We start from the raw sequence: 22579 nt of genomic DNA, 5'->3' as shown, positions 1-22579 counted from the left end.
TCATGCTCAAAGATACTTCAGAACCTGCTCTAGCTCCTGAGTCACAGCTACTCCATGTATGGAAACAAATATTCATGAGATAATACTAAATGGAAATACAATTGAAGACAATTATTTGAGAGTCAGAATGCCAAGGGACTCCGGTGGAATTTCACCCATTTAAAGCAGAAATTTCTTGGATGGTCTGTACCTCACAGCAGGTTGCGTTATTTCTGATTAATCCAAGCACCAAAAGGCTATAAACACAACAGAGGTAAAGCTCTGAGCCTTGTTCTGCTGGAGGTGTCTTCATATTAAAAATAATTTTGTTTTCTATTTTAAATGAGACTGTAGGCAGAACAAATGATGTTCCTTGGAGGTGCAGCGTTTTTTCTCTGCAAGTGTGGTAAGAAGAGAATAGCCAAAAGAGGGAAAAGCTGAGAGAAAGAAGTGAGAGCAGAGAGAAGTGAACAGAGTGAGAGACGTTTATTATAGATAAGGTACAGATGAGAGCAGAGGCCTGAAACTACCCAGACATACACAAACACAATTTTACTTGAGCTGGTTGGTAGAAAAGACGTGTTTAATTTGTGCTAATCTGAATCTTATCACAAAAGAAACTGAACTCAGGTAGAAAATTTACAAGAATCATCTAAAAACGGTCTAAAAATAAACTCTGCAGCTGGAAACAAGATCGAGAGGTGAGAGAAATAAAACCAACTTATGAGGCGACCTCAGCTGAAACAGTGACAAGTTTTGTGCGTCTCACTTTGATAAATAACCACGGACTGTCAAAGAGAACTGAAAGACAAGGTTTGCTTCTTTTTAAAATTAACAAGACATTTTTTCCAAACATAGGTTTACAACAAAAGATTGGCAATCATTACCAATACACATGTTGTTTAAAAACACAACAGTAAAATCAAACTAAAGGCACATGTACTTAGGTCCCGATGGGTTATCCTAATATCAAGAGACCAAAATGACATGTTGAACCCTTGTTTAAACAGATAGCATTAGCAAGAATCCTGTGCATGTGAGTGTGTGCATCCACTTACGGCTGCTTTTCCAATGACTAAGATGGGATTTAAACAGGAAACAGATGGCATCACCTTTGTATCCTTAATATGATTACAATGAGTCGATACATTCTATGTTGTGCTGTGAAGGACATTTCAGGGACATACATGTCCGAAACAAGCATAATTCACTTCAAACGATGACTATCATTCCTACAAATCTTTTTAAAATCATATAGAAAAAAGGTACAATAGACTTTCTAATGTTCTTTAAATGTAGAAACAATTTCCAAAATGATTGTTCAGAGACAGGATAACCAGCAAGAAAGTATGCAAGTGAAGGAAAAAAAAACAGAAATGGTGAAATTCTGACACAATGACTCTTGTGCATTAAGTGTTAAAAACTGTTGTTACACTTGGTGTTTAAACTACATTTTAAAATGACTGGGTGTAGGTAAAGAAACCCCCTCTAAGTAACGAGTGCTTCTAATGTAATACTGGTCATATTTACATTTCTTTCGACTCCTGTATGCCCACTGCTAGATTTCTTTTTCCCTTGAACATGTCATACTTTGGCAATGAACTACATGAGATTTGAAGAAGCGGAACAGTCCAGAAAACATCTTAAAATAACAGACAACCAAAGAGGAGCAGAGACGATGTAAATGGCTTTCAGAACAATGCCAGCCTGATGTTTAAACTGGTATCTGCTGAAAGAGTAGGTGGTTCAGAAAGGAATACATAGAGAAGTGACTCAGACTTCAAAGATAAATTCAGGGAGAGGTCAACTCTGACAGACAGTTCAACACGAAATAAACCACAGACCGCACTTTAAATGAAAACTACCAGTCTGTACTGCTCTAAAGAGGATCTCAACACCAGGTTAGATTTGAAGTCTTTTTCACCTGTAACCCTGGTAAACAAAGATAACACATTCAGCTGGTGTTTAGTTGCTCTTTAACATGTTGTACGGATCAAAGCAGAACTGCCTCTGGGCTGAGACTGAGGTAAGCACTGCTTCTACTGGTTGAGAAAATATATTGTAGTGAAATTCTGATTTTCTCATTTTTTTCACTGAAAACTATTCCAAGGAAATTTTCAAAAAGGGGACCACTGACAGTGACTTGTTGGCTTGTCACAGATCTGAATGTGACAAGGATTTGGATTAGATGGTAGACTTTGAAAAGGAGACTTTCAGATGGTGATTTCCTCCCATGTCGTAGTTGTGAAGATCCATCAGGGCTTGGATCCCTTCCTCAACTGATGACATCTGGATCAAAGCCATCTTACGGTCTCTTAATCGGGAAACAAAGAAGAGTTGAATGTCACAGGGAGCAAGAAAAACATGTTCACTCATGTTCACTTCTTCTTTAACATTACAACTGCCAGAATTTGATAATTTGATTATTTCATTACAGGCTGCAATGTTCAAATATATATTAGAATGTTTTAATAAATCAATCAATAAACAGTTGGAGCTCAGGCTGCTGAGCTCTGGATTTCACTGCTCTGTACAGCCACCAGGTTCTCCATGTGTTCTCTCACACACTCCACCTTCTTTAACGCGCTCTGACACGACTTAGCATCCCACCCACGACCTTTCAATCCCGGAGTAACTATTCATCTTTTATCAATCCATCACATCCAGCTAGCTCTGCCTCATGTCATAGCAATATGCACATCAAAATGTGTGTAAACAATATGTGTTACTAGGCAACCCAACATGTTCTGTTCTTGTTATTCATTAATTTCTATGGGAACAAAATGATGTCCCATTTGATGAAAAAACCCATTATAGGAATGGTTTGGGAATATGAAATGATAGTGTTTTAATTTGACCACAGTTACATAATTTAAAAAATTCCAAAGGGTCAAAATGATCCCCTTGTGGTTCTAGTGTTCTTTTGTAAGTTACCCCAGTGAATTGCATGCTACTTATCTAAAGTGTTTCAAAGTTTACTGCTTTTAACTTAAAGTAGAACGAATACCACTTATAGTGTCTTAAATAACTTCATCCTGAAAGGTTACTTACTGGAAAAACTTGAAGGCCTTCACAGTCCCTCCACTGTTGGAGAACAGAAGACGCAGGTCATCCTCTCCTACCCCATCACTAAACAGGAAAACAGCAACTGTTATAACCTTGAAGCAAAGAATTATACACTGAACAAAAATATAAATGCAACACCTTTGTTACTGCTCCCATTCCCCATGGGATGGACGTAGAGACCTAAAATTCATTCCAGATACACAATATAACCATCCCTCCCAAACAGTGGTCACAAATCAGTCCAAATGTGTGGTAGTGGGCACATCTGCTATATTGAGATAATCCATCCCACCTCACAGGTGTGCCACATCAGGATGCTGATCTGACATCATGAGTAGTGCACAGGTGTACCTCAGACTGCCCACAACAAAAGGCCACCCTGGAATGTGCAGTTTTTTGCACTATTGGGGGTCTGGGGACCCAGAACCGGTCAGTATCTGGTGTGACCACCATTTGCCTCATGCAGTGCAACACATCGTCGCATGGAGTCTATCAGATTGTCAATTGTGGCCTGTGGAATGTTGGTCCACTCCACTTCAATGGCTGTGCGAGGTTGTTGGATATTCGTGGGAACTGGTACACGCTGTCGTATACGCCGGTCAAGCACATCCCGAACATGCTCAATGGGTGACATGTCCGGTGAGTATGCTGGCCATGCAAGAACTGGGACATTCTCAGCTGCCATCTGCCCTGAACAATGTGAACCATGATTCATCCGTGAAGCGCACACCTCTCCAACGTGCCAGACGCCATCGAATGTGAGCATTTGCCCACACAAGTCTGTTACGGCGACGAGCTGGAGTCAGGTCAAGACCCCGATGAGGACGACGGGCATGCAGTTGAGCGTCCCTCACAAACGCTGCACAAACTGTCAGAAACCGTCTCAGGGACGCTCAACTGCATGCCCGTCGTCCTCATCGGGGTCTTGACCTGACTCCAGCTCGTCGCCGTAACAGACTTGTGTGGGCAAATGCTCACATTCGATGGCACGTTGGAGAGGTGTGCGCTTCACGGATGAATCATGGTTCACATTGTTCAGGGCAGATGGCAGCTGAGAATGTCCCAGTTCTTGCATGGCCAGCATAGTCACCGGACATGTCACCCATTGAGCATGTTCGGGATGTGCTTGACCGGCGTATACGACAGCGTGTACCAGTTCCCACGAATATCCAACAACCTCGCACAGCCATTGAAGTGGAGTGGACCAACATTCCACAGGCCACAATTGACAATCTGATAGACTCCATGCGACGATGTGTTGCACTGCATGAGGCAAATGGTGGTCACACCAGATACTGACCGGTTCTGGGTCCCCAGACCCCCAATAGCGCAAAAAACTGCACATTCCAGGGTGGCCTTTTGTTGTGGGCAGTCTGAGGTACACCTGTGCACTACTCATGATGTCAGATCAGCATCCTGATGTGGCACACCTGTGAGGTGGGATGGATTATCTCAATATAGCAGATGTGCCCACTACCACACATTTGGACTGATTTGTGACCACTGTTTGGGAGGGATGGTTATATTGTGTATCTGGAATGAATTTTAGGTCTCTACGTCCATCCCATGGGGAATGGGAGCAAAAACAAAAGTGTTGCGTTTATATTTTTGTTGAGTGTAAATAATACAATGTGTCCGTGGCTATTTTACCGAATGTTGGAGAGGTGAAGCGTTGCTGAGGGTGGAAAGATGTTCTGGAAGTTTTTCGATCCTGGCTTCTTAAAGCGATGGAGTGGTGAGCCAGAAAAATCTGTGTATTGAAAACAAAATATCCACATCTTGACAAAAACACCTGCTAAAAAGTTTTGCTAATAATTCAATAACCAAATCTAGAAACTACAAACATTTTTAGACTCATGGACTAGGTCAGGGGTCGGCAACCTGCGGCTCCGGAGCCGCATGCGGCTCTTTAGTCCTTATACTGCGGCTCCGCGTGGTTTGGGAAAATAAATTAGAAGTATTTAGCTGAAGTGTGATTTATTTATGTTAGTTCTTTTTTAACTTGTAGTTCTAAATTGGAAGATTACTGTGATATTGAAATATAAAAATAAAATTATATTCTATTATTTTTTCATTGCTCAAAATAAGCGTCACACTCGTGGAAGCCGGTGTACCCGCCGAAACGCCGTGCATTTATCGAGACTTTCAACCCCAGGTAGGCCAATTATGGATCTTCGGATCCACATTATGTCAGCAGCTGTTCTCCACCGTGAACTATGTTAAAAACAAACACCGCTCACGCCTCACAGACGACAGCTTACAGTCCTGCGTAAAGATGAAAGTCCCATTGTAAACATACCACGGCAGACCCGACGATGTTTCCATGAACATGCTTTTCAGCATCTCTTTACTGACCACTTTTCACACACGGTTGCTGTACGCATACAGCCGGCTGTAGCTTTTCAGCTCACAGCCCGACACATAATAACACAACAGCATAGATAGCACCCGTCTGTGCTATCTATGCGGGTACCGCTCAGGTGCGTCGCCTGCCCTGCAGCGGCGCTGCAGACCACGCCCCGCCACACACATTAACCAGGTAAAATACATATTTAGGCAGAATTTAACAAATATCTATTTTTCATTTTTCAGCAGCATAGTGCTTTTTTACAATTATTTTTTAAAAGTCAGGTCAAAGCTCCAAAAGCCCAAAGGCGATATAACAGTTTTTGTTTGCTACATGGATCATTTTAGTTCAGCTGGGTGTCTTTCCTTTTGTTATATTTCTTTAAGAGTTCAAAATGTGTTAATTGCATAAATAAAATGTAATTTTCTCTGTAGCACTTCAAGGATTTCATAAGCAACATACCTTAGTTGTTCACACAAAGCATAAAGGTAAAAACAGTATATACAGTGTTATCTTTATTTTAGATGTCAAAAAGTATTTGCGGCTCCCAGTGTTTTCTTTAGCGTGGAAATGGCTCTTTCGGTGTTAAAGGTTGCTGACCCCTGGACTAGGTGAACAATCTTTGAATATGGCATCTGGTTCTCCCAAGCAGGACAGCGCTGCCATTAAGACAGAGAAAAAACTTTCTAGCATCTTAAATTACCTTTATTACATATTGTTTTATGCACTTATGTAACTAGATCAGGCCACAGCTGTTTTTCATCAAATAACAGTTGTTTCAATGTTCTTTATTTAAAATAATGAAGTTGGCGATAGAAGTGTAACATCCAAAGGGGCAAAGTGAGCAAACTTTTTTTTTTTAAGTCAAGTCTCTCCTTTGACACACAATCATCTTTTTGGTATGCCACACAAATTTTGGTAAAGTCAAACATGTGGATCATAAATAACGAGATTTCCATACAGGATTTGTTGGAGTGTAGTGAAGGAAAACATACAGAGCGTTGGGCTGCAGTGGCGACACCTGTAGGGAGCAGCTATTCTTGATGCAGGGCTTGACACCAGCTTTGGAGTAAGGCTGCAGTTATCACTTATTTTAGTAATCAAGTATTTCATTGATTATTCCATCGATAAATTGGATAAGAAATACTTTTGTCTCATTAATGAGCAATAATAAATATTCAAAGGTGCAAAAACAAAAGTTTTAGAAATTGTAGTGTTTTAAGTTTGTACACTGTTAAAAAATTAAAACAGAATGGCTGTCTCCAGCCTTCAGCCAGTTGTCTAATTTAAACACCAAATTGGATTACATTAACAGTTCATCTGCATGTTTCATTTTAACTTCTGTATATTTCAGTACAACCTTTGTAGCTTTACTGCAGATTTTTCACTGTGTAAAAAGTGGCAGTGGATGCGAGCAGCTGCAAAGTTTGCTTTTCTTCACATCAGAGTTTGTTAAACAGGTGGTTTGATGAAGGTAAGTACCAGCTGTTTCCAGTAAAGGTTTTAATGATGATTACAGGAAAAAGTGCTACTATTTTGGACAAGCCATTATACTGTGGCCTCCCGTGGCTGGGTTAATCCTTTGATACACAACAAGCAACATGAAAGATACTGCCTTGTTGCCTTCCAGGATCATCTTACCTTTAGTTAATAGTTGGTCATCCAGTCCTTCTCTGGGCAAAGCCACAGTCTGGTGTTTGGACAGTGTCACTCTCATCACTTTACCAAACACCTTCTGACCATTCAGGTGACTCATGGCTACAGGTGAGAAATGCAAACCAAGAGAAAAAAAAAAAACTTGAAATCTGACAAATGTTGAGAATATGAAATTTTCTGATGCAGTGATTTTGATGATTACTGTACTGTAATCATCAAAATCACTACTCGAGTGACTTTGTACATGCAAATCTCAAGCGCTACAAAAACAAAAGCACATTTCATTTTCTTCATATCAATGAGAATCTTTAACAGAACATTTTTTTCAGTGAAATAATAAATAAATACATTTTTCCTAAAGAGTTCTTCAAAATATGTCAACTAGTGGAACTGGCAAGTTTTCACATTAAGCCTGAAACAGTGATTGTAAAAATACAAGCATCATGCCTTAAATGATCTCAAACTTACCAAGTTGAGCCTGGTTGCCATCTGACAGCTGAATCAGAGCGCTGTCCTTTTTGTTGTAGAGTATCTTTACCCTTTGCACATCACCATAGACCCCTGAAGGTACAGAAAGAAAGAGCGAGAGAGAACGAGCGCGAGCGAGAGAGGGAGATCGATAGGAGAGAAAGAGAGCAGGGGAGAAGAGAAAGAAGACAGATAGAGCAGGAGAGATGGAGCCGACGAAGATAAAAAAAGGAGAAGTGTGAAGAATGGAAGGAATAAAGTTAGTGCTAGAAAGACAAATGAAAAAGATGGAATCTTCCCATTTGACTTCAACTTTAAAGTCAATAAAATGCCTCTGTGAACCTGAGTAGTTTTATATCATGACTGTGAACCAATGAGAAAATCGTGGTTGAGCTTTAGCAATGACACCTGATTGATTATTGAGCAGTGTATGCAGGACTCACAAATCCAGCCTAATAATGCAATTCAAAATGGAAAACTAGACACGGACATGGTCAAAAATACACGTCATTAAACAAATATAGAGTAAACTAAGTCAGGAACATGACTTAGTTAGAACTCAGAACGACTGATATCTTTTCAGTGATTTTGAATGGAGATATTTTGAACCGTGGACATCTTGGAGTTGCAAAAACTAAAAACTAGTTTATATGAGTGTAAAGGCAAGAAACTCTCGTGCTACTCGACAGTCCAATGTGACCTTTGTGACACAACTTATTTAGAGGATTGATTGGCTGCAAAATCCAACTGCAAACTGACTGCACTTGTTTAAAACAAAATCTAGGAAAAGAAGGATAGAAAGAAAAGTAGCGCAAGAATGAGTCTTAATGAGTACACAGGACTGTCGTGATCAACCTGATTATCAGTAAGGAAGGAAAAAATAAAAAACCACTAAAAGACACATGGTAGCCAAGGCACAAGGAGAAAGACAGCAGAAATCTGCAGGGATGCAATACTTTCTGCTGTGGTCTTTGCTAATAAACTTGAGAGTGGAACAAATATTTATTTTGCCATTTCATCTAAAACAAATTTTATCTCATTTGTGGTCGCTGTGGTGCTCTAACAACGCTTCTATTACTTCTACTGGCTGTAAAACCTTTCAGCACTCACTTTTACAATGAAGCAGTTGAATTACATTTTCACAGGCAGATGTTCAATGTATTTAAAGGTTAGTCCTAAAACAATAGTCAGGTGTTCATATCAACACTGAAACAGGTTCCTAGTCATTAAATAATCCCTTTCCTAATGCACTTTTAGGGTACAGTTTTAAAATTATAAGAAGAAGAAAAAAATTAGGGTGATTAATGCAAATACTGGTTCAAGCACTGGCTGGCTGGGGCTTGTTCTCCCTGTACCTGCATGGATTTCCACTAAAAAAAAATCCTGCTTCCTCCCACAGTCCAAAGACATGCATGTTAGATTAACTGGTGATTCTAAATGGCCATGGACATTAAAAAAACATTTTCTCTTGTTTTTACTGGTCTGTGTGTGCTGTGGTACGAGAAACATGCAAAACTAAAGATATATCATAAACTGTTAAGCTCAGTCTGAAACCTTGTCAATGCCAGCTACACGTACAGAAGCTGCTCAGCCATGGAAAACCATGCTGTGAAGCTCCTGGTGGACAGTTTTTGTGTTGATGTTAATGGCAGAGGATGTTTGGGTCAGCAGAGCATTAGTGACCCCTCTCTGTACCTTTACTTTACTTTTACGATTTGAATTATTGCAACATCACCATTTTATTTTTGTACCATGCTCCAATTCAATGAGTTCTTCCACAAATTGCAGACTGCATGGCTAGATGTATAATTTTATACTCCTGTGGCAAAGAGTCAAAACACACCTAAATTTTAAGATTCCCCATACTTTTGTCCATATACCATACATTTTTTCCATGCTCAGTATGAACAATTAAAAGCTCTCTCAGTGTTCACAGAGACACCCGACTATTGACTTGAAAAAATTCTTAAGTTGAAGAAAATATGGTGCAGTATTTTAGATACATATATGCAGTTGACAGTTTGGCTTTTTCGTCTTTCTGCAATTGTACATGTAAAAAGAAAACACCAACAACAAAAAACAAAACAGAAACTTGTCTTTTGACTGAAGGCCTGCTACACCAACTGTGGACCAGGCAGAGTTCTTATGCGTTATAGGGTATATATGTAAGTGGTTTTGGTGTCTTGAGTTTAGAGATAAGCTGACCGAATGGACAATCTGTCAGACTCACTGCACTTTTAATGTGGTGACAGAAGTATATTTGAACTCTTGAGTACACAATATAATAGAGAAAGGCTTGGAAATACAGGAAGATACAGAAGTCCACGACATCACTGAAGAAAGTGAACAAAACTTGATTAACAGAGAGAGATATACAGATAGAATAGTAGAGGTTGAACATACCGAAGAGGGTAAAGAGACTTTGAGGCGTGACCATCTTTAGAGAGAGAGACCGCAGAGCAGAGGACAGGAAGAGGAGGAGCAGAGGAGGAGGAAGAGGAGAGACGAAGGTAGAAATCAGACCGCCCAGCGTTGGACGAGGGGTGGTGGTTTCCATGATGGTGAGGGGTGGAGCAAAGATGAAGGCCATGGGGGAGTGGGAGTTTCGGAGAGGAGGAGGGTCAAAATGGCAAAACCAAATTGGTTTTAGATCAGAGTGAGAAAAGTGAAGAGTAAAAAGTGAGAAAGGAGGCAAAATAATTCAGGGCAAATGTAGATGATTGGTTAAGAGAAGTGTGCGGCAGTAAAGAATGGATGGCCACATGGAGAGAAAATAAATGTGTGAAGGGGGAGCAGAGGAGGGAAAAAAGGAGGCAGGGAAAGGAGAAAGGAGGAGAGGAGGACAAAAACCAAAGCAGAGGTCAGTAAACAGAGCATCAGTGGAATATCAACGGAGTCTGATTGATTGCTGGCTGGATTTCAAACACACAGTCCAGTTTTGTTTACACACATATGCAAACATTTCTTTCGGAATGCATTTAACAGCGAAGAAAACAAAACAAAACAATGGAAGGCAGGTAGAATAATAAACAAAAAAACAAAGAGTGAGTGGAAGAGTGAGCAGCAGGACACATCAAACCAAAAGGACACAGTACCATGAAGCAGATGGCTGGAGGCATCGAGCACCACAAGAACCACCATCCATGTCTGGCAGATCAAACTGACAAGTGTGGAGGAGCTTTATACAAACAATGGAGCTAGACCACTTAAATGCAAAGCAATAAATTATTCATTCAAACATTACTAGGGATGCACCAATCCAAGGCAATAACACCTGTAATATACCTGCTAATACGGAGTACTGATCCAATAGTCCGCTAGTACTAAAATACAAAGCTGTTTCCATCCCTCTGAGGAGGAGATTCGGAATCATTGTTTGTAAAAGCAAACTACAATGAAAGAATGCATTTGTGTCATTTAAGCTCAGTGTGACACTACTGTGATGTCATTAATGGTCACACTGGTTTCTCATTGGCCCGCTGTCACTGATACCTAATATAGCTTTCAGAGTCATGACTGGCATTGGGTCGGCGCATTCCCATGTACGGCAATTTAAAACCAGGACGATCTAAAAAGCTATTCATAAAAGAACATGTATTCATTTTACAAATTTCATCCTATTTAAAAAAAAAAAATCTAACATTTCAAATAAGTCCTTGTGTCATCACTATAAGTAGTCCAACCCTGGAACAAGATCCTCTGTGTTAACAGAGGCCATTGCCAAAACAAGGGTGTCAGTTTGTCACATTTTACTACTACCAAAATTAGTCGAAAAATTTTAGAATGTTCAAGATGGATGAAAGCTTTTTTTAAAGTTTTGCTCATTGTCTGGGACTTCTTTTACTATGAAAACTGGAAACTCAAGTCTACTGTGTTAAGACAGCTAAAATCCATCCATACATTTGATGACAGAGTTGAGAAAGAATGAGCAAGTGACTGAAAAACATCACTTGGGTTCAACACTTACAATATGAAGAATGGCCACACCACACCCAAACACTACTTAACAAATGGACTGTATTGAGCAGACTCCCAAGTGTATGTGGAAGTTGCTGCTCTCAAGCGGATTGGTCACCAGAGAAAACTGTGTGCTCTTATGAAACGGTCAGGATACAGCTCCTGCACTAAGGGTAGAAGTGTGAAACCACTATTTTACTAAGAAGTCCATTTCAATACAGAGAGGGACAAAGACAGACAGAGAGAGAGGAAAAGAGAAGGAGTTTGATAGAGAGATGGAACACAGAAAAAGATAACAGGTACAGAAGATACTGGAAAAACAGATGACAGAATAGTTGCACATTTACACTTAGAAAATTAACAAAAACTTGAAAGACTAAATAGAATGCTATGATAAAAAATATACAAGTATGCAGGTGTTTATTACAGAGAAACCTCTCACCATCTGACAGACACAATGGGATCAAACATGAAGTAGTTGAAAATATTTTAAGACAGTAAAATTTAGGACTTGTGATGGGTCTTGGAGAACAAAATCAATCTGGAGATTCATCTCTCTCTCACACAGACACAAAAACACACATATACAGACACACACACCCTCACACCACTCCCTAACAGTCATTCCTGAATCTGAGAAAGTTCTTGAAAACAAGATAAATTGGCCAATCCACACTGGACAATTTAACTGGGGAAAAAAGTTTTGGTGCTAAGTGAAGAAAACCCTGAAACAGCTTAGGGGTCAAGACGATGTATTATACTTTAGCTAAGTGGAGGAAGATATGGGAAAAATTTAGCACACAAAAGACATAGCACACATCCAACCACAGCCCACACAGGAATTTACACTACTACCAACCTCAGCAGCATCCAACAATTCAAATAAGTGCATTTTACAGAACTTAAAAATATTACTTTAACATTATGCACATGGTTTGTGTACCTCTTCATTTAGGTTGGATGCCAACAGGACCCCTGACACTCCTGATCCTGATAGAGCAACGCGACCTGCAGCTGCTGCTGCCGCTGCTGCCGCACTCAGAGGGCTGATGGCTCCTGTTCGGAAAGCACAAGAGAAGGCACATCTCAGAATTAGACACTAAACTACAAAAACTAGAAACACCAACACACTTGTTTATTGTCAGCTAACTGCATGAAGCATTGGCAGGGCTATTATTTTTAATCAGTTTAACAGATTCTAAATGAAAGAACTACTGTGATCTGAAATGCGAAATATGTAACAATTCCTCAAATGTGATAAAGAAAAAAAGACATGAAAAGAAATCAAAATGGACAACCTAACCAATTCAGGGTAGGGTCTGACATGATTGAGGTTATTGGTGGTATGACAATTGCCATTTAACTTTAGCTATCTCAACTTTAAAAAAAAAAAAAAAGGAGTACTTGTTGGCACTACAGAAATGAAAGGGAACGGTCACCAAAGTGAACATTACCTGCACTATACCATTTAACATTTTTGCTTCTTCTCTATAGAGGTAAACCACATAGAGAAGCAGGGCTTCCAGTAGAAAAGCTGTTAGCCCCATAACCTTCAAAAGTCAACATCATTCATACAGCAAAGAATGATCAAGGCCGCTGTAATCTGTAAATGGGGAACATATGTGGATGGATAACAGCTAAACAGTTAAAACAACAGTAAATAATATAAGTTATTATTGAGTTGTTTGTTTGTTTTTTTAATTAACCTTTAAAGCTTTTTCCAAGTTGCTTTTATTTCATACCCAATAAAAATATGCTAGTGGATACAGGTAACAGCTGTAACTGTACAGCTGGGGGAAGGTGTAGCTGTCGACAACAATGAAGCACACATAACATTTCCCCCCCCCCAAATCTCACTGCATTCAACTAACAGGGCCATTTGAATCAACACAGATTTACACTCTCAACAAAGACCCCTCATTTTAAAACATGGGGAAGAAAAACAACCATGAGCAAAGTTTTCACACATCTGACTGAATATTATTTCTATATTTTTTTTTTTTACAAAAATCAACAGCCATAACATACAACCTGCATTTAAACCATTTAAGTGTTTTGGTGAACAGAACAAGTTAATCTACAAAGAGAAATTCTTCAAGACTTCAAAACGCAGCAATCTTTAAATCTCTGAAACTCTCAGTATTGCTATTAAATTAAGCTGAAAAAGCACAGTTTAAACAGTTCAGCTAATTTAACACAACCTATACATATATTTAAATATTAAAAATAAGATTAAAAAAGCTCATAAAAATAGTTCAGGTTAATCAATGCCAGCACATTATTGGGAAAAAACATTTATTATGTGATGAACTATAATAATACAGGGGACTGCAAAGAACCCAAGTGTTTACAAGATGGTAAACAGCAGTTTCTTAAGGCCACTATTTGCCTCATTTATATATTTAGTTCCAAAATCAACCGACCTATTTCGTAACCACTATTCTTTTATAGTAATCATAGCTGGACATGACAGGAGACAGGGCAGCAGTAACAGAGGCAGAGTCATGGAAAAACAAAAATAAGAAAAAAAAAAAGTATAGGTACCTCCACCCTGGGAGAGGGAGAGAGAAGATGAGTAACCTCCTCCACTAGAGTAGGAAGCTAGTGCTCCAGATGGGGTACCTACAAGACAATAACAGCTAGATTTATACCACACAACACTTAGCTAACCTAGCACCAAAGAGTACAAATATCACAAAAATCCATACTGGCCTAAATAACAGTATTATATTTAATGAGTTATTACAGTCAATAAGTAAATATTTATCGAAAACTACTCAAGATAGTGCATGTCAGATACTGCATCGTCACCAGATTAGAAGAGACAAAATTAACATTAAAAAAAGAACTCTGTGCTTAAATGAGATCTAAGATATATCAGCATTACAGCACGGCTGCAATACACCAGCAACCTGTAAGCTGACACCTCACAAAAAGAGGAACAGAGATGATTTATGTACAAGTAGAATGACCAGAGACAAGTTACGGACATCCAAAAGTCAGTATACAAATGGTGTCATTTGCTATGAATAACGTGTACTTGTCTAAGAGAAAGAAACTTGCTTCTCAAATAAAATGTAACAAACTGACCCACAGCTACAACCTGATGGAAATAAATGCAAGTAAGATCTCTTTTGCTTCAAAGATGGAAGATACTTCTCTATGTCTACAGTTTAATTTGTAGCTACTACAACAAACTTGTAATCTTGTAATGTAAGCTTGTAAGAATTTGTGTCGTTTGCCGCAACTATATTTGGCAACAAGCATTATGCTTCCCAACCATAAGCAGTTCGTTGAGATGACCCGGTGCACCTACTGTACTGACCCAGAAGACGCATATTTAGGAAGCCTGTGAGAAAAATAAGCTTTCAATATCCTGTATAAACAGCAAAATGACTAATGTGCACTACACTGCAAAAAGCTGGGTCTGTTTGAAAGTCACACTCTTGATTGGTTGATCAATTCAAATACTTGCCCCTTCCTAATACACAATACAGTAACAAGGTGTTAAAGTTGATTGTTTTGCAGAATATATTCAGAGTGATTAATGAATAACATTAATGTAAAAGGGAAGAGCACAAGGGCAGTAGAAACGAACACCAAGTTTATGAAGACAATAAAACGAAAAGTTGCTTTTGTGTCTGATACTGCATAAATTGCAAAAGTATGAAGTATTGCACATTTCTAACTGACTCCCATGCACCATCAACGACTTGTGCAATATATTTCTTTGTAACAGTTTCGTGCTAGACTTTATCAGGTTAAAGAGGACAACTCATAATATCACCCAGAAACTTTAAACACCCCAGACCAGACCCTAGCACCAAGTCAGTTATACTTATGGGATATTGATCTGGTCAGGTAAATAGCAAAGGGCAAGGCTAATCAGGTACAGCTGCTTTGGTGTTAATGAAAGTAACAACAGGTGCACTAGTGGGGCAACAATGTGACAAGAACGGTTTACAAGTAGGGACCACTGACAAGTTTTCCTCTTTATCTTTTCTAATGTTTTTTAACTAGTTTTGCATTTTGCTATTATCAGTGTCTCTACTGGTAGCGAGACGCTACCAGCGATACCTAGCCCCTACAGAGATTGGACAGGTATTCCAACTCCTCCAGTATGGCACATCGATACGTGCCACGGCCAGAAGGTTTCTTAGTGTCCGATGTCTCCCAGGACAGTCTCGGGAGATTCCAAGACACAGATGGGAGACAGAAATCTTGCCCAACACAATGACCTCCAGGAGACCAGTAGTGTAAATTTCCAAACTGACCAAACAAGAGAAACAGACTTCACAAGGGTGGCTTAGGGTCCAGTGTTCTCTAGTGGGCCCTGGACTCACTGCCTGGCACTGTGGAGCCCGACTGGCATTTGCCACAGAATACCAGAATTGGCAGGTCAACCACTTGCGCACTGTGTTTTTCAGAGATTAGAAAAAGCAGGTTCATCATGAGCACATGTGAACGATCTGAAAGGGTCTGGAGAATCCAATGAGAACTTTATGCTTCCAGTTGGATGGTCATAATTGTCTGGGGAGGCATACACATGAAGGGACCCACACATGTCTGCCAGATCATTTATTCACTTTAATTTTCAAAGTTAATTTTAAATGCATCCCTCTGTAGGTCAAACAATCTATTTACTTGCATTTATTGGCCTTTATTGATTGATTATTATAATGACTAACTGCATTCTTTATTCTCTATTCTTAAATACACAAACAAATACAGAGCGGAAAGGATTACGACATATTCAGTGTAACTGTAATAATGTGTCGGTAAACTGGCTTCAAATTCACTTCCTTAAATTGACCCATGACTGGCAAAAGAATTTCTTTGTGGATGTGTTCCATCTAAAGCAAAAAAATGGAGTTATGAACGTGACAGTACAGGGTTATGGATAAATGGAGGGACAGATAAGTTGATGTTTGATAGATGGATTCAGGAGGTGGTCTATTTACCCAGTAAAGAATGATCCTTGTTGGTTGACTCTCCATCTCCTGTAGGAAGATCAGGCCTGGTGTAATCTCGACTCTTATCATTGTTGTATTTGACGTTAACGTTGACCAGTTTACTGAAGTCTATCCGCAGAGTACAGCATGAGTTATAGATGTTCTGTCCATCCAAAGACTGAAGTAAAAGGAACAAAAGAGAAATAAAAGCTTGTACAATAGTCTCCAAAAGTTGATTCTGTTCATGCAGTCAATGTTGTGGTATCAAATACTGAAAATTTTTTAAGATGTCAGACGAAATCAATAGAGCAAAGCACTTCCTAACTCATATTTTGAGGTCAGTACCAGATTATTATTTTTATTAATAACAACAACAACAATAACAACAACGACAATGTTGTACAACTGTATTTTGGTACATAGATGGCGACAGATAGAAAGACAGATCTAAAGCCTACAGAGATATACTTTAATAACCCTGGAGAAAAAGTGTTAGACACTGTTGCTACTCTGTCAGCATGTAGTGGCTCAACACATTAAGCATTGTTTTTTCTGGTTTTGTCAGCCATTTATGCATCTGCCTGCATACTTTATTTGCGCTTCTACAACAATGGGAAGGCAAAGACCTATTGCAGTGTAACTAGGAAGGATTCAGGGCTATCTGATCCAGCCCTTACTATATGCTTTATCGAAATTAAAGTTTTAAGCCTAATCTTAAAAGTAGAGAGGATGTCTGGCTCCTCAATTAAAACTGGAAGCTGGTTCCACAGAACCAAGAATCCTGGAATCTGCTTCCCATTCTAATTCGAAATAAGTAAGTCTGCATTCTGAGTGTTAGCTCCAGTTTGTGTATTTGTGGCCCCACCAGTTTAGCTTGCTGTGCATTGACGGGGTCACTGAACTGCAGAAGAGCCTGGAATTGGTTGTTCTTGGTGAAGGTTATAATCTTCATTACGGTCCCAAACTTACTGAAGATCTGAGAAGAGGAAAAGAAAAGAAAAAAAAAAAAAAACAAACACCATAAAACCATGAGCAGCAAACTTAAACTGAGTAAGGTTCACAATTTTTTCTTTTTTTTAAATGTATTTTGAGGTCTTTTTACCCCTTAATTGTAATGATGGACAGTGGAGACAAGAGACGAAAGCTGGGAGAAAAACCACGTGCAAAATGTACAGTAAATGGCCTCGAGGCAGATCAAACCCAGGATTCTGTATTAAGGCTATATATAGGTCACATGCTCAACCCAGTGAGCTAAACCAGTGTCCCACCAATTAGATTTGTTATGATAACAGTTTCAAACTATATAGACAAATGACTAGTCAGCAAAAACAGCTTTTGAAAAGTCTTATGGGGATGATGATCAATGTGGGGATGCACCGATTCATTTTTTTCCAGATAACATCCAATACGTTGGCTGCGGACATCTGCCAATGCTGAGTATGATGCGATACCAGTTTTAAATTAAGTCGCTATCCTGCCTACATAGTGCTACCAATTACAGTCACAGTAATTAATGCTTTTTCTTCTCACAGACACTTGAAGTGTGGCACTGCTAAAGATCTGGAGGCAAATAATATGAGTGAGTTGACAACATCATGTTATGTTACCATAATAAAAGCTTCCCATGAAGTGTTAAACCAAACCAATGTCCTTCACTCTGGGACCTGATGTAATGCCTCTACGAAAGAATATAATAGGAGTGAAAGTGAACGAGGGAGACAAAGTGAGAAAAAGCAAAGTTGTGTCATCCTATGTTTTCAGTCATGTCAGGTCACTCTAACCACAGTTTACAGTTGAGCAAGAAAACTTTGTTGGCAATGAGAAATGCATCCAAACTGCTGCTGCTTTGTATAACTGAGGTTAGCTTTATGCTACCTTAGCTCTGCAGCTAGCTGTTGGATAGCACACAAACACAGAATTGAAAGGAAGGACTCAAACTATAGATCAGTCCATTGTCATGACATCTTGTAAAGCGCTTTGAGTGCTCAGTAGAAAAGCGCTATATAAGAACCAGTCCATTTACCATTTTTACCATCCAGTTTTGGGGTCAGTACTGGATATCTGATCGAAATATCAGATATATGCACCCTTAGTTTATTTCTGTGCTCTTTTTCTGACCTGTAGTCCAAACATCAGAAAATACCAGACTGTGAATACCAAACATAATGCCAAATTTAGTATTCATGTTTTACCTGTTGTAGAACATCTAATGTGACAGGATAAAACATGTTGTCAATGATAATTCGCAGGACAGGGCTGGGGGGTGGAGTTAAGTCCAAAACTCCTGGGTCAGAGGACGGAGAGCTTCCATCCTGAACTGCTGACACTGCCTGCAGTACTGCCTGGGCCCTCTGAATGGAAAGAGAAAAGACACAACAATATAAGGTGATTTAAGATTAATTCATCGAGGACTGGGTGAAGGACAGTCTTTAGTGTACAAATACAAATAAATAAATCCATCTACCTGGTTAAGAGCAGAGTCTGTTTTCAGTTCCTTATGGTTGGAATACTGGATGAAGACTGGAGTATTTCTGACCTGAATACAATACAAATCCACATATTAGTTACTAAGAATTAAAGCAACAGCGGAAAACATTAATGCTTATAGAAAAGGTTGTACTTCAGACCTGTGGTGTGACAGCTGTGTAGTAGTTCACCATAGTTACAGCAGCTTCCTCTGTGCCCAACTCAAGAAAAGCCTGGAAAGGTACACCATGTTCAACTTTTGAAGAATGATAATGCTACAGTTGAGGTGACAAAAAATCCAGGAAAAAATTAACACAAATGGCTAATTTCACAGAGCATCAATAACACCAATGAAAGCCCCCGGGGAACAGACACAGTCTCACTGAATTTAATGAACTAGTAAGTCCACCTGTATTCATAACTGGCCAGACGCTCATTCAATATAGGAATGGATTTTTGGGGGGGAAATAAACTCTGCTCACCTTATGTTAGTAATGGCTTTCTGTGACTAAAATAATGTGAGAGCTTTTTTTTCTAAATTTGCTGTATTTGAATAGAATAGAATAGAATTCAACTTTATTGTCATTGCACATGCAAATATTAGCATATTTTGATAGAGAAACGTAACTGTTACAAGAGTACTCGCTAGGAAAGTTTTGTCCTTTCAACATTTGCTTTTGGGGGTAAAGTGATAACTAGTATTATCTTCTTTTGCAGTTTACAATGTAAAATCATCTATTTACAGTATTCAGTTCTTGGATTCTGACAAATCACACCACTGCTGTTGTGACACCTTTGGAATAAGGGAGCGGCTGAAAATAGCCTTTTTTCCTTGCATTAGGCCCAGTGCATAATAGTTAATTTCCCATTCTGTGTAAAAGTTGAATGTTTTATTTTCCATCCTAGCACTAGCCGAAACGAGAATATTTCACTGTAGCTCACCTGGTTTTTCCCCTTTAGCATCAGTATATTGGTGACCTTTCCAAAGGGCAGCCCCAGAGCGATGACTTCAGTCTCTGACACCTCATTGGGAAGTTTTCTGATGTGGAGGACTCTGGAGGGAGGTGATTCGTCCAGGCGTTGTTTCTTACTGTCACTGCCATTCGCTGAATATGCACATATAGACAAACATTAAGGATCAATAGCTTTTCATATCAAACCACACAGTTTGGGTCATGTTATTGGGCATACTTGTTCACTGACACATTTTCAAGGATCACTGTAACAAAGAAGTAAGAACAGAACTATTATGAACTTGTAATGTGAAATCATGACTTGACAGAGAAAAGAAATATTGGGAACCGTTAGCACTGAATTTATCTTTTAGGTCACGTATCATATGCACGTAAAACACTTTTTAAGGAGGTGCTTGTGGGTTCCATTCAAGCTACAACTGAACTCACCAGTCATAGAGTTGGGGCTGCTACCGTACATGTTGAGCTCATCTGAGCCTCTCTAGTAAAACAAGCAAAAAAAGAAAAAAAGTTAAAATTTCTATGTTCAACAAAATCTGAAAGGTATACAAAGAAAAATCTAAAAGATCATGTCAAACAGTCAGGGAATACATAATTGTTAAGAGTAGAGGGAAAAAAAACCAAAACTCAGCAATACAACTTACTTTCACACCAACCGCAACATCACTGCCAAAAACAAATGGGAAAAGAGATTAAGGATAAACTGCAAATCTCGTGAGCACTGAAACAATGTAATTGTTCTCATAATTAAAACCAAAATTGAAGTATTGCTTAGTAAAATTGGAAATGATTATGTTGCTGGTGAGAATTTAACTTGTGTTCATTTATTACTGTCGATACTTTGGAGCTCTGATGACTGCACAGATACAACTATCAATGCAGTCTGTAAAACAACTGATTTTCTTATTTCAGAGCTTTAAGTAGAAACTGTACCGTCTAGGCGAGTAACAAAAATGACAAAGTATATGTCGTTTTGGTGCCAATATTCCCTTAAATCATATTACTACTCGAAGAAAAACAATACAGATCACATTTGTTCTGTTTCAACACACCCACCAACTTTACAGCCTGCTTTGAATATGGCCATATTTACTAAACTGATATACGTTCCTCTTACACACCTTTTGTTTATCCATTTTCTTTCCAAATGTACAGTCCGAGCAGTATGAGCACCTGATACTGATGCTAAAGTGTTTTAAAACAAACCTAAATCCAAAAAACCGCCTTTATTTATTGCATTATTTTGCATATAGTTAACTGCACAAACTGTTGTGCGACGCACTCTCACAGTGAAATAATAATATATATATTTTTAAACCCTTAATGTACAATACCCCGACAGAGGTGAGTGTAGCATACATTATTCCAGACAAAGGAGCCTGCTTTCAGTTAAGGCGCGAGCAGCTCCAACTGTCAAGTCGTGTCGGCTTTGACATGATTCATTAACGCCGGGTTAACTAATCGCTTATTAAAATTGTAATAACTGACAGTAATAGTCGCCAATGCCATGAAACCACTTACATTGATTCCACTGTTACCGGCAGCTTTGTTAATGTAGCAAGCAAACGTTCAATTTTATTTTACACACAAAACAATGCATTATTACGTCGAAACGCATAAGTGTCTTAATCTAACTAGGTTGTTAACACGAGGCATTACCATTACGTTAGAAAAAGACACATAAAACATACTGCTGAATAATGCTCCCCACACAATCAAGACATTTCAGTAATACATTTCGTGACGTTAGCTAGCTAACGTCGTGCACTTCGCTTTATACAGCTTCACGATTTGCAGGGGAGCTAACATTTAGCCTGTGTCAAACCGAGCAGGGGAAATGCTTTATTCTGAATACGGCCCACGCATAGCTGTGGAGGGCACACCCAAAAGCACCAGCTGCAACATAAATACATTTACCCGTCCATTGCAGCTCTTTGTCCTCTTCTGTCTGTTGATATTTCTGTACTCTTCGATGCGGACACTCTAAGCAAAATGGGCGTTCTTCTTCTTCCTCTTCGTGTCTTTTAAGGGTGAACAACAGTAACATCAGGTGCTTTACTGCCAACCTTTGCTGAGGAGGGGAAAGGGAGATCGACTGTAGAATTTTAGAGGCTGCTTGAAGCTGGCTCCAAAAGCAAATGAATCTCTACAGACTCATATGCTTGAATTATATTTATGTTAAAATCCCTGCGTAGGATAAAACATCAAATCATGAGCAAATAATTTAATTTCACAGACACACTGCCACTTGCACACGGAACAACCCAGTCCTGCAGAAGTCTACAACATGCTTGTGAGAGTGTCTGCTTGGTGAGCACTGCAGCAGACTCCAGCTCTAACAGGCAGCTATGCTCTTAATGCTGAATTCCGGTGGTAAATTGGTGTAATTTTTGACAATGATATGAATATATGCCCCTGTGCACCTGCAAAAAGGCCCAGCACTGACCAGGTGTCAGAGGTGAGCATCGCCTTCACATCATAATCAGTCAGATCCTTTACAGTGGAATGGATAGGGATATAAATTACAGAAATGACTATGTCTGTTTGTGAAGCTACTTGTGGATCATATTGTACTGTGTTCTCTTGACAGACATAGCTCCTACTTGAACGTTTGTTTTGTCTTCCTGAACAGACAGACACAAGCATATATTAGGGATGTCTTTTTTAAAACAAACAAACAAACATCAGAACTAATAAATCTGCTATATATGGGA

At 39.1% G+C, this 22579-nt stretch overlaps 1 protein-coding gene across 3 annotated transcripts; it reads right to left on the bottom strand.

Moving 5' to 3' along the window:
• Nucleotides 1–544: 544 nt before the first annotated feature.
• On the bottom strand, nt 545–21902 carry LOC146648702 (polypyrimidine tract-binding protein 2-like). 3 transcript variants are annotated; one of them, XM_085388306.1, is made up of 17 exons: nt 21783–21902; nt 20510–20531; nt 20295–20346; nt 19834–19997; nt 19053–19124; nt 18890–18961; nt 18618–18776; nt 17291–17401; nt 16435–16603; nt 14018–14095; nt 12417–12529; nt 9920–9953; nt 7517–7609; nt 7034–7150; nt 4696–4795; nt 3031–3108; nt 545–2293 (listed from the first exon to the last, which is right to left on the bottom strand). In XM_085388306.1, the coding sequence occupies exons 1-17, from the start codon at nt 21788–21790 to the stop codon at nt 2164–2166; spliced, it is 1572 nt and encodes a 523-aa protein (XP_085244432.1). In that variant the 5' UTR covers nt 21791–21902; the 3' UTR covers nt 545–2163. The 3 variants fall into 3 exon arrangements, with proteins under 3 accessions (XP_085244432.1, XP_085244434.1, XP_085244433.1); XM_085388308.1 differs by lacking the exon at nt 14018–14095; XM_085388307.1 differs by lacking the exon at nt 20510–20531 and having other exon boundaries at nt 21783–21872.
• Between the last annotated feature and the right edge of the window lie 677 nt (nt 21903–22579).

Source organism: Rhamphochromis longiceps, linkage group LG18, assembly GCF_057381845.1.
Source record: "Rhamphochromis longiceps isolate RC_006_pf linkage group LG18, R_longiceps_female_GT1.1, whole genome shotgun sequence".
Classification (NCBI taxonomy): Eukaryota; Metazoa; Chordata; class Actinopteri; order Cichliformes; family Cichlidae; genus Rhamphochromis; species Rhamphochromis longiceps.
Note: the sequence above shows the minus strand (reverse complement) of the source record. Positions and strands in the feature narration are given on the sequence as shown.